Source organism: Dicentrarchus labrax, unplaced genomic scaffold, assembly GCF_905237075.1.
Source record: "Dicentrarchus labrax unplaced genomic scaffold, dlabrax2021, whole genome shotgun sequence".
NCBI lineage: Eukaryota > Metazoa > Chordata > Actinopteri > Moronidae > Dicentrarchus > Dicentrarchus labrax.
This window is the reverse complement of record NW_026136701.1, coordinates 3,003,185-3,016,379: the sequence shown is the minus strand read 5'-3', so window position 1 is coordinate 3,016,379 and position 13,195 is coordinate 3,003,185. Positions and strand designations below refer to the sequence as shown.

The following is a 13,195-nucleotide window of genomic DNA, read 5'->3' as shown; positions in this document are numbered from 1 at the left end:
TTAAATGTATTTATTTAATTTTTGAAATTGATTCCTTGATTGATACCACTAGAGGCATTTCCCATACCATAGTTTGAGAACCAGTAACTTAAACAACTCTGTTGATGAGTGAATGAAATAATTAATTTTTGGTTTAATCTCCACATATGTATGAATGATGACATAAAGAGGCAGTAGTAAGAGATCGTTGAGAGAGGTTTGAATGCCCAAAATAAATGCCAAATACAAATGGACTCCCTCTTAAATGAATGAGTGAATGTAGAACAGTGACTGATCATACTAATGATTGCTCAAGATCCTGACACTATCTCTGACACTGTCCTCTCTGTCCCTTTCTTTCTCAGTTTCGAGTGGTGACAGCTCCGTTTCATCGCGTTGGCTTTGCAGACTTCTGGCTGGCTGACCAGTTGAACTCTCTGGTGGTGGTTCTGATGGATCTGGAGTACATGATCTGTTTCTACAGTTTTGAACTGGACTGGAAAAAACACGATGGACTCATCAGCAGTTCAGGTGAGACTTGAACAATTAAAGACAACTTCATGTCACCAAGACTCTGATCCAGTGATGAGAGACCAACACCTCATTGTGTGTGTATGTCCTTCTCTACAGGTAAAGATGTGTGTAACTCCTACTCCTACGGCGTCCGTGCAGTGATCCAGTGTCTTCCAGCTTGGTTCCGATTCATCCAGTGTCTGCGTCGTTACCGCGACACCAAACGGGCCTTCCCTCACCTGGTTAATGCTGGGAAATACTCCACTTCCTTCTTTGTTGTCACCTTCGCTGCCCTATACAGCACACATAAAGGTATCCATTACATAGCGCACCAGGACTTTATATGAAATGCACCTTTATCAGGGACAAGCCTTTATTTTTATTTATTTTAGTATATAGTATATGTATAGTTTTCCGTAAACGGCTGTGGCTCAGAGGCAGAGCGGGTCGTCCACAATCGGAAGGTTGTTGGTTTGATCCCCGGCTCCTCCTGCCACATGTTGAAGTTTCCTTGATTGTATGAATGAGTTAGTTTCCGTTTGATGGGCTTTACCATTACTGTGTGAAGGGTCAAATGTGGTACGTAGTGTAAAAGCGCTTTGAGTGGTCGGAAGACTAGAAAGGAGCTATACAAGTACAGGTCCATTTACCATTTACCATTTACCATAATTTAGTAAGATGTGTCCCTGTTGTTTAATCTTCTCTTGTTTTACTGTCTTCATTTCCTCCCTGTATCTGTGTTGTCTTGATACTTTCTGGTTTTTGTACAATTTCATCAATAACAGAGTCATGCCATACTCCCCACCCTGACAATACTAGAAACAAGATTCACTTTCACAACTGGAAAAAGCATTTTATTCAGAAACAATTATCCCAGTCATTAAATTTTGCTGTGCCTTCATTTGGCATTCAGCTATTCTGCCTTATAAAGGCAAACAGCAGTAGGGTTTAAGGCTACTTACCAGTGTGTAAGTGCTGTAAGTGTTATATAAAACATAAATGTCATGCCTTAAAGGGACATTGTGTAGGAATTTCTCCCATCTAGCAGTGAAATTGTATTTTGCATTCAAACGAATAGTTCTCTCTAGTGCCTCGCGTTTTCAAATGCGTATTGCAACTACGGTAGGCGTTATTGTCTGCGTTATATTTTTAATATGGAAATCATTAGCTGGTTTCAAAGTTTGACCAAATGTTTAGTGACTGCTTTTTGGATTTATAGGGCAGAATGTTCAGTTAAATGAATCACTTACTGCACAGATATTTCATATTAAAAGCTACACATGGTAAATGGACCTGTACTTGTATAGTGCCTTTCTAGTCTTCTGACCACTCAAAGCGCTTTTTACACTACGTGCCACATTCACCCTTTCACACACATTCACTCAGTGATGGTAAAGCCCATCAAACAGAAACTAACTCGTTTATACACATTCATAACCAACCTCCTTGGCCTCTCCTCTCACCACACCCCCATCACACCTCTTCCACACACCATGGATTGTTGTTCTTGTTTACTCATGCTGGTCATTATTTGAATACCAGCTTTTATATAAGAATTGATGGTACCTTACAGCTTTTACTCTGTCAATAATATTCTGTTCTGTGCCTGTAATTTAATTTGTCCCTCTTCTAGCTCCTTAAACGTGTTCACTGTCACTCCTACACTATCTACAGTCAACAAATCTTTATGACAGCTGAGTAGAAGTTCTTAATCCTCAGACAATGAGAAATGACACAACAGACTGACATCAATGTTGTGGTTCCTCAAAGAAAAGGCTCTTTTCCTGTGAGGCTTCCGTGCTTCTGTTTGGTCACTGTATATTTAGTGTAAAGCAGCGTTTTACTTGTGTATCAGATCACCCCACCCACGTTTCTGCCCATCAACCTGTTGTTACTGGCAGGTTGATGGGCAGAAAGAGTTGATTTTATGTGGTTTTATCACACTATGTAATCAGACTCTTGTACGTAGAAGTTAAAGGTGTCTTGAAATAACTTTGGGATGGGTCTTCCACATAGTTTGCTTCTCTATAAAGGTGTCTGAGTTATTGGAAAACAAATAGGCAAACGTCTTTGGTTGACGTAACGTAAGCCTGCTGTCATACCAGCTGTCTAACCTCACACCCATCTCTCTCTTTCCTCCTCAGCGGAAGACCATGCTGACACTCAGATCTTTTTCTACTTGTATATCGGCTGTTTGGTGGTCAGCTCATGTTACACACTGGTCTGGGATCTGAAGATGGACTGGGGCCTATTTGACCGCAACGCAGGAGAGAATACCTTTCTGAGGGAGGAGATAGTCTACCCACATAAGGTATTCCTCCATGCAGGAGGCTGGAGGAGAATGGCTCATTTACTAGTTTGATAAACTGTCATGTGAAGATGTGTTGACAGCTGTTTTGTTCTTCCTGTTCTCCGTCTCTCCTTCTAGGCCTATTACTACAGTGCCATAGTGGAGGATGTGCTGTTGCGATTTTCATGGACTCTGACCGTCTCCCTCAGCACAGTCTCCGGGTTGCACGGCATCTCTGACATACTGGCGACTATACTGGCCCCAATGGAGGTCTTTAGGTGCATACCGTCACTCTGTTTTCTGACTTTTCTCTTTTTTTTATAATTTCCTTTCTTTTTGTTTTACTGCCATTGTTTAGATTTTGTTTTGATAATGAGATATAAATGTGAGAAATATATTCTGTTAAACACAGCTGTAGTCCTGGATCTGGGAGGGACAAGAGTGAATAAACAAAAGAGAAAACAGAAAGTAGATAAGATTTGTTGTTGTTGTTGTTGGCGCCCCATATATCATGGCAGCAACGGCCATGGGTTCAAGTCCAACCTGTGGCCCTTTGCTGCGTATCATCCCGTCTCTCTCCCTTTTCTGCCATTTTAGCAGCTTAAAGCATATTTTGATTATCATCGTGATAATATCCCAATTCTCTTGACCAGGATAATCTTGACATGAACTTTTCATATCGTCACTACCATGACGTCACCCACCATGAAGAGTTCCATTTTGAAGCCTTGAGTTTGGCATTATGGCCGTCACCAAGTTGTTTTTTGCAGCCTGCAGTGGTGACGTACTGTGAGTTGAGCTGCTCTCATTGGCTGTGTTTAGTTTCAACTTGTCCCTAGCAGGAAACAATGGCAGCTTGCCTTGTCACAAATGTCTTACAGATAAGCAGTACACAGTGTTTCCCATTAATTACCTAGACTTTGGCGGCCTGCCACAGTGTCATTTTTCAGATTTTGTGTTGTTGCTTCAGCAAAGCATCCCTCACGACTATTGAACTACCTCCTATCGCTCTACCCTCCTGTACTGTCTACTGACAATTACACATGCTCTTGACAGAGAGAGATAGAGAGATATAGAGATATATAGAGAGAGACACAATACAGGCAGCTAGAAACAGAAAGAAGTGGGGCAGGGCATCTGTGTGTGTGCGCTAGACACAGATCAGTGTGATAAGTGTCTGAAGCCTACAATAAATAATTTGTGACTCCTGATACAGTATGTGATGTCCACTGGCTGACATGAGGATGTGGACTATTATCAGTATGAGTGTGTGAAGTACAGTAAGTCAAATTGGCCACTGACAGTATGCGTTTGTCCTTTCCAGGCGTTTTGTGTGGAACTTCTTCCGGTTGGAGAACGAGCACCTGAATAACTGTGGTGAGTTCAGGGCCGTGCGAGACATCAGTGTGGCTCCGCTCAACGCTGACGACCAGACCCTGCTGGAGCAGATGATGGACCAGGAGGACGGAGTCAGGAACCGACAGGGCAAGAAGAGCTGGAAGAGGAGCTACAGCATGAGTCTACGCCGGCCACGACTGGCCTCACAGTGAGTCTTAACGATAACAAGAACAACAGATACAAACGTGATATGTGAACAGGGGAAGGTATTGAGTTACTGCTGACTGGGCTTCAAAGCTACAAATTGACAACAAAGTTAAAGATTCTTAATACAAGTACAAGCATTACAATTTGGTTTGTGGAGTTGGAAAGAAACAGGTATTTACCAGGCAGGAAGGGTCTAACAGAAGACACTACCAAGTTGCCTTCTGGGAAGTGTAGGATCAGGTGTTGGAGCTTGACTCATAGAAGAGACTAAAAGTCTAAAATATATCTCGATCTCTGCTGCTTCCATTTTAACTTTATGGAAGGTCGCTTTTAATGACGGAGCAGGAAATATGTCTTTTGACTGTAGTCCTAGCACTAATGTTCTCTCACTGACCTAGTCAACAAATTACTATATATGATAATGATTTCAATATTTGTTACAATTGACTGATGTATTGAATTATTGCTGTTTTTTCCATGGAGGGAGAGCAGCACCAAAATTAATATTATTTATAAGTTTTTATTTATTTATTTAGTTATTAATGCCAATGAAGAAATGTATACGTCCCTACTACGGAGCAGTTAAAAAAAAAAAAAGTCTTTATTGATTTAAGATGATAAAAGAAATTTAAAGAGAAATCCTAACAATTTTTTTCTGCTGTATATGGGTATTGACTAGTTTCTAAATCGGGACATTTTAGTGCAAAGTATTTGAATTCTACTGCAAAAATGCTATTGCAATAGAATTTTGCTACCAACCTACCCCTGCTTCTATAAAACCAACATTATTTAGGGACTAAACTGTAAAATCAGCCTTAACTTGACATGGATTTTTTTTTTTTACTACACAATAAAGCCTACCTTGAACACATAGGTAGGCTATCAACACGCAACTATAGTACGTCTTAATCCAGGTATACCCACTGTTGGTAAAGACACACAAAACTAAGTTACTAACTAACGAAAACTAACTAACTTACAACCCTGTCTTCCTTTTCCCCACTTTAGGTCCAAGACCCGTGACACCAAGGTTTTGATAGAGGACACCGATGATGACTCCTGACATCAGGCCACGCCCCTCGCCTGGGTCCAGAATTTATTCAAAGGAGGAAACTCCACCTCCTAACCGAGGAATTACCCAGCGAGTTGGGCGTTGAACACTCAACCGAGGACTAGTTTTAAACTCTCATGCCTACGTATTCCTTTCTCCAATGCATGAGCCTCTGCTCGGGTTCAGAACTATTTCAAAAGGAGGAACTTTCACCTCTTGAACAAACAACCCAGCAGCACGGCCAGCAAACTCATACTCCTACCTTCAATAATAAATGGGGTGGGCTAATCACTGAAACTCTACCTTACCCAAGCATTGGGTGAAAAACCTCCCTGCCATTCTCAGCCACCCACAGGTGGACTCTCTAACTACACCCACTCTTCAGCCATTGCTTGGGCTCTCCTCAAAGCCTCAGCCTAGCATGAACAACGCAGCTAAACGGAAACGCAAGCCGATCACCCTGACAGGAAGTGTCCTGCTCCCTCTCGGTGCCACACAGCTCCCGAAAAAGGGAGAGGCCGACAACTTCAAGCCTACTGCTGATGAGGACCAAAAGGTTTTCTCCCTGCCTTTAGCTATTAGTCTCCACCTACACTCCCAGCATCCAAGTAATGCTTTGACAAAAGCCTTGAATAAATGATGCACCATTCACACCTCAACAGATCTCCAGTCAACCTGTAATTTGGACCTCAGAATGAACCTAAAGCCCCTTCTGTCTAATTAGAAAATGAGAAGGGTTGAAATGTGTCCTCTTCCTTTTTGGCGACTTTTAAAGGCCTTGTGACCTTCTCTCTGACCCTTGCCGTTTTACACCGGCCTACAGACTATGCTGATGAACATTTGGTAACGGCAATCAGTCATCAGCTTAACTCCCCCCGCTCTTCAGCTTGCCCCTTCAAATCATCACAGAGCTGCCTACCTGCACCTTACACGCTTTAGAAACACACACACAGAAACACGCACTTTGTAGGAAGAGTGAACTGGGGTGGAATGCCCATTTTGTGTGCTCGCACACACAAACAATTATTTGATATGTTTTATTGTTAATTGATGCGGAACCATTCTTTTTTTTTTTTTTTTGGAAACCCTGGGAAGAAAACACACACATACATAGACTAGCAATTATTTGTAACTGTGGTTGTAAATATGAGATGGACCAAAGCAGGAGGTGGTGGGAAAATATTCGGAAAATATCAAATACTCCTTACAAAAAAACAGAAAACGTGCTGAGTTCAGACTGTATGGAACAGCAGCTGGAATGACTGTTCAGCCATGGAGCTGAGAAGGAAATTTTACTTTGTGTTTCCGGGAAAAGATGAAGACCATCTTAATCATCCTGTGGGATCTCCCAGTCATCCCATGTGGAAATCTCCTCCATCTGGAAATTATTTTGCTGAATGTATACCAGCTTATTTATGTATCTATAAATGGGAGACATGTCTAAATACCACCGCTGAACCCATTTAGGCAATCAGTTTTGGAAACTTTAGGATAAGTCCCATGGAATCTTTTATTTCTCCCCTTAAGTATTGAAAAAAGACTAATTAAGAACGTTTGGATTATGAAACAGCCATACTCGTCTTTTAAACTGGTTCATTGAAATGTGACGATGATGAAAAGGGGGGAGGTCACCTGTCTGTCACACACCGGTCCAAACTGTCACAATCCAAGGGATGGTGTAGTTCAACTTAAACCTGAATGAAGTGGCCCTTCCAGCTGGTTTGGTGTTGAATGATCTCTGTGGGAGTGAATCTGATTGGCTGTGTTTATACATGCTGGTGTAGCTCAGGTTCCATAAACAAACTGGTTTGGTTTCAACATTTTAATGGAAAAGGTTGGTTTAAAGAAATAACCTGTTTGTTTCAAGACTGTCATTTTAATATATTTTCATGTTCAGTATGTAATTCAACACATTTTGAGAGTCTACCGTAAATGTTCAAATAGAAGCTTGGGCCGTTATTACCTCAATGGCAGAGAGAAGCAGATCTTTAGAACGGGCTTATATTAGAGAAAGTCTTTTATTCCTGATTTTCCCTGACTCCCAGTTAACTTAGCCTGTAGTCTACTACACACTTGGAAGCTATATGGTATTCAGTTGGTTGCCATCTGCAACTTTAGTGCTACATCCTACACACTGGACCTTCAATGCAAACTCAAACTTCCTCCACTTTCACCTTTTTGTCTTGATGTCTACAGCACTAATCCCATCAATGCAACGACTTCCCAACTGTCAGAAGTGTTTCTTTTCATTGACTGTAGCCTAATATTGGTCAGGAAAAACTGAAACTTTTATGTGTTTATGGTGGCCATGCCTCTGCCATTATATGATTTTAAGAGAATTTACAGTCATTTTCTTTAACAGCTGTTAAAGGGGCCTGGCTGTGGGTTTTTTTTCCATAGTTTGACAAAGTCTCAATTAGTAAAAGAGCTACAAAATGAAACCATCTTCTGTTGTTTAGTGAAGACAGGTAGTTGTGATTACACTGGAGAAAATGTTTTTCTAAATGTTTCTAATAGAGCAAAGATCTTAATTGTGTTACTTTTTTCACATTCCCAAAGTGGTTGACACACATTGGTTGTTTAGTTGAGGAGGTTCTGTTTAGGTTTTATTTTCTTCTACATTGCTTGTTAGTAGCTTGTGGATGCAATTTGGAGTGACTGACTTCTGAAATCCTTCAGGAAACCCTGATAGAAGTCAGTTACCAGTGAGCAATAAGTCTCTTAAGGATTATGTGCACTTTAATGCCAGATGGTTTTTTATTTTATTTTTATTTTTATTTTTCCTCAGACTTGATGGAGGTACATAGCAGTTTTAGTTTTCATCATCTTGTTTTACTGGTTATTCCTGGAGCTATCAACTATTTGTTGGAGTCACTTTCATCTGGGCTTCCAACATGAGAAAGTCCACTATTCAAATGTCAGGCAAAGCCGAGTGGAAAGAATATATAATGTTGCATGCAATAGTACATTAGAAGCAATATTTGTTATTTCTAAAGGTCTTACTACTTTCTGATGGAGGGCAGATGGGCAAAGCAAGCTCAGTGGTAACACTGATGTCCAGTGCGAGCTGTGAGGAACTCTGTATATACGTAGAGCTTCTGACAGGATGCTGGTGGGTTGAGGCAGCACATCTTCCACTGCTTGCATTTCCACCTGTTTGACAGTAGGAATAATCACATTTCCTGGTGGTTATGTTGGAATCTATAAGATTCAAACACAGCAGTCAGTGAGTTTTGTTTTTCACCCCTTCTTTTTTTTTTTTTACAATCTTTTTTTCTTTATGGCATATTTTTATCTTAATAATCTGCTCTATCATTCCTGAAAACCTCCTGTGTAACCCGTAGTTGCATAAAGCTTAGCTTCTTTTGTTCTCTCTCCCCACCCCAAACCTCATGGGTAACCGTAGTTCAAACCAGCAGCTCTAAGACCTGGTCACACCAGCATTTAAAACAGTGAAAGTTTGCTGCAATTTCAACCAATTGCAATGGAATCGACCCGATTCGTAAATTAGCTAATGGGGCTGTGGTAAATCTGCGCAAATTTACACTTCCATTTTGGTGAACCTAGACCAACAAATTTGTGCCATTGACCAATAGCAAACCCTTTTGACAGTGCTGACCTTTGAGGGGAAGAGAGCCCAAGTGGCAGCGAGTACTGTCATTACGCCACCAAGACTCGGCTTAATTACCTCCAGGCTGTTGTTCTATTACTGATATTTGACAAAGACTGTTGCATGCAAGATGTAATATTATTCTATGTAACAGTCTCCATTGTTGCCTTCACCATCCTCTCTTCTTTTCTCTTTAGAATATGACACACCAACTGGTGTGACGGTTTGCACTTCAGCTCAAGGAAAACCTGCTATTTTTTAGTTCCAATTGGGAACCACTTTTTCAGGTTCCAAACCAACTTATTTTTGGTTGAAATGCTCCAAACAGCTCGAAATTAGGTGCTTGAGCTGGATCGTGTTGGTGGAACAGGGGTATTTCAGTTGTAACCAGGCCTTTAGGGTGCCACAATTCAGCAAGTTGATATTATAAGGCAACAATCAGTCTGAGCAGGAAGGTCCCTCAAGGTTCACATCAACTACTAAAATCTGGATCTTAAAAAAAGAGATAAAATGATCCTTTTTTTGAAGACCTTTAGTTTGATACCATCGCGGAAGATCTTTCTTGATACATCTGCAAAGATGTTGCTTAGTAAAAAAAAGCTGGTATTAAAAAATGAGTAAAAGTGCAAACACTGACACTGCTCTCTGAATTCACTTTGACCATAACAGAAGCACCAAAAGTTTTCTTCTTGGCCTTTTATTGCACCACTGGAGCTCAGGGTTCGTCGTCTTGTTCATAGCTAAAAAGAGGATTGCCCTCTCTTTTATGTGTATATATTTTAATGATAAATATCTCTTAATTTCCACACAGGCTTTGAAATTAGGGCGTTGCCTTCACTGCTTTCTGTCTTATAAAATGTCCACGCAGCAGACGCAATCATTCCATCCAAAGAGAACAGTTTAGTTTTCTGATTTTAAAGTTTGTTCAGGACTTTTATATTTTGAAATTCCTCAGGTTTCTATGTTGAGGTACTTCCTTATGAAGCCATTCCTGTGTTTAAAAGCAGCGTAGTGACAGGAGAGTGGGAGGTGAGATGTGGTAAGATTTGGACTCAGGACATTGTGAGCACATTTGCACCTTAACCTGCAAATTCACAAGCAGCACTGAAGCTTCCTGACTTCCTGTCACCTGCCCCTTCTTCTTATTGCATTATTTTCTGAATGTACCATTTGAAACCTCACTCCATGAATGTATCTGTTTATTACATGAATACACCAGAGATCTGCTTTAGTAGCGTAGCAAAGGAAGTTATTTTTTCATTTTGTTTTGTTGAGTCAGCAGAACGCCAAACAGGATGATCTCCCCAAAACTTTGTGCTCCTTCAATACCACAGCCAGGCCTGACGGTGTTTATCATGTTTCAGTTGTTGTGATTCTGAACTCTTCATTTTAACATTTCAGCTGCAGGCAGGCTGACCAGGCTCAGATCGTGTTGGTTCAGGGTTTCAATTGTGTCTTTTTGGTTTTCTTTGTCTAGATTCCTCCACACTCACATTGCACATGAACACCACACTGCTTTTATGTGAAGACATTTGAGACTGACAGACAGGTGAACCCCCTTTTTCCAAAACTCAATCAAATGAAGTGCATCGGAAGAGGGAAGGGCTGGGTATTGATGATCAGTACTGTTTCGGTACCATGGGAAATGTATCCTTGAATGACTCTTCTGTTCCGTAACCTGTTAATCAGCAGTAAAGCTGTCAGAGTTGGAGAATTTTCCTAAAACCTACCAAACTGTAGAGGTTGCTGAAATATGGCAATATTTCCTGAAATCTAAAAACTACAGACTTAGTACATTGGCAGCCATACTGATGATCATAAGGTGAAGCGATAACAGACTACGACAGGTCTGAACCACTCATGAATTCTGTTCGTACAGTCGTGTAAATTCTCTTAAATTACTTGTACGTGCCACTGAGGAATCATTCTGTTCATACGAGTTGTTCTTCCTTGAGGCCCAATGTCTTCCTCTCCTCTAAAGTAAAACCAGAAACTTTGTCTGGTTCTTCAGATATTCAGAGGGGAGCATTAGACGTTTAGCTCTGGAGTGAAGCACTTACGGATTTTGATCAGAATGGAGTGCTATGATTGGATGCAAAGTCCTACTGTTCAAAGTTACACTTTGAAGGATCTGAGAATGTTTCTGCGGGGGAAGCAACACAACTGGTAGCTCTGGTCCTTAGATCGGAACGCTTCGATAGGAAAACAGGGTTGTTGCCGAGGCTTGAGCGCCTGGCAACACTGTCCACTCTTCAGGTCCAGGAAGTCCCAGTCGCTGGTGGTGTTGCAAACGTCTTGAAGGATTTTTCTCAAATGTGTGCTCTTTGAAATCATTTGGTGTTCGGTGACCCCCGCCCTGAGGACACTGTGTGTCCTCTAATCTTTTTGAAATGCCTACTGGTCACCAGTTCTGTTGTATCCACACCAGTCATCATCTTCCAGTACTCACTGTAACTCTGGGTCCGGAGCATGAAGCCTCCCGGAGGATGAGAATCCAGGGATGCGATTTATTTTACATGTAAAGCCATGCTGTTAAATCTTTTTTTTTTTTTTCACAAAACTAATTTGGTCTGATCAGCTGAGATGATTGGAGACACTTCATGCTCACTGGCCAAAATATTTCTCAGTGTGGATCATGGAGTAGGCCGTGAGAAACTCAACCTGGATCAACGATTTCACCTTCTCTGACATCCATATAGTTCAAGCTAAATTTAAATGGGAATAAAATGGAGCCAAAAACCAAAATGTGACCAAGTCTCCATGTACCAGAACCAGTTCATTTTTAGGCTTGAAAGCAGAGCGAGCGTTTTGATCCACGTTCTGACCCCACCACGGTGTGACCCAGAGCTGTTGATTATACAATACATTATATATTGATGAATATATTGATTAGAAGCATTGTATAATCGGTGACTGTGCTGTGGGTGTTGTCTTGTATGTACAGTAGCAGTGTGATGCTACAGAGGTGCCTGGTTCACCAACCCCTGTTACAGTTTTTCAGTAAAAACGGCTAATGCTCAAAAGGTGTTTGTGACTGGGACTCTTATTTCTGTTCTCGGACTAACGTCTGTTTGCCACGCACAGACACTTTGCCATTCAATTGAAAATGTCCCTTTTGAAGTAATGCATACAACGAAATAAATGGTATTACGTTTTAGAAAAAACAACACTTTAATCGGCATATTCAGCATCATTACATTTGACCATTCTTGAGCAAATCAATGCTCAATCAAAATGTTTTGTGAAAGCTGCAGTAGGTACATTTGATAAAAATAACCTTTTGTCATATTTGCTGAAACTTTAACTTTATCCTGACAGTAGTTGAGAAACAGCCTCTAAAACTCTCCAATGATACAGTGACCACTATATAACAATCATGCATTGTAAGCTGTTCATTGCATTTATTCAGAAAATGACTTTCTAGCATTATAAGCAATCTTCCTTCAGAACAGTGATCACCAATAGCCTTTATCCCATTCAGAACCCAATTCTGTTCCAAACATTAAAGAAATCTTGTAATTACTCATAAATCAAATACAATGAAAAACAAATTAGTATATTAATATATAGTTTTAAGAGATATTTTTAAAACAAAAAAATCATTCAGTTTTCATGAATGGTCAACTCATAAATAAATGATGCTTTAAAATACATATATGCATTTTATTATTTTATTATTTTATTAAACTTTTCCAAAAATCAGTAGGTTCTACGATGATTCTCAGGAGGGGCTTGATCCCTAGGTTGGAAACCACTGAATGAAACTACTGAACTAGCTCCACCTCCAGCAGCTCCAACAGTAAAATCCTGCAGCCTTCTACAGAGGCCATTTGGAGTACTAACTTTGATACTTTAAGTACTTTTTGCTGATAATACTTTTGTACTTTTACTTAATAAATATTTTGAATGTAGGACTTTGAGCAGGTGTTTTTACATTAATGTATCGGTACTTTTACTGAAGTAAAGTAATTTCCCCCTGGGATTATTAAAGTATTTCTGATTCTGATTCTGATCTGAGTATTGCTTCCACCACTGGATGTAAGATGGGGAAGCTGGTAGAAACCTAAAAAGAACTGCTGCCAGTGGAGCTACAGAGTAATGAAGAGGGCTTCTATGATGAGGTAATAGTGTTTGTGATGCTTCTTGTACATACAGTATATTTTGAAGATTTTCAATGTGTCATTTTAATGTGGGTGTGTATGAATCA

General features: G+C 40.4%; 1 protein-coding gene across 1 annotated transcript in view; it reads left to right on the top strand.

Moving 5' to 3' along the window:
- LOC127363148 (xenotropic and polytropic retrovirus receptor 1 homolog) overlaps positions 1-12,015 on the top strand; it is a 47,553-nt gene extending 35,538 nt beyond the window's left edge. The window contains exons 11-16 of the mRNA XM_051399694.1: positions 345-510; positions 610-804; positions 2,637-2,803; positions 2,921-3,060; positions 4,107-4,328; positions 5,336-12,015. Of these exons, the coding sequence (XP_051255654.1) occupies positions 345-510; positions 610-804; positions 2,637-2,803; positions 2,921-3,060; positions 4,107-4,328; positions 5,336-5,390 (945 nt within the window). The 3' untranslated portion in view covers positions 5,391-12,015. The remainder of the gene's footprint in view (positions 1-344; positions 511-609; positions 805-2,636; positions 2,804-2,920; positions 3,061-4,106; positions 4,329-5,335) is intronic.
- Positions 12,016-13,195: the final 1,180 nt, after the last annotated feature.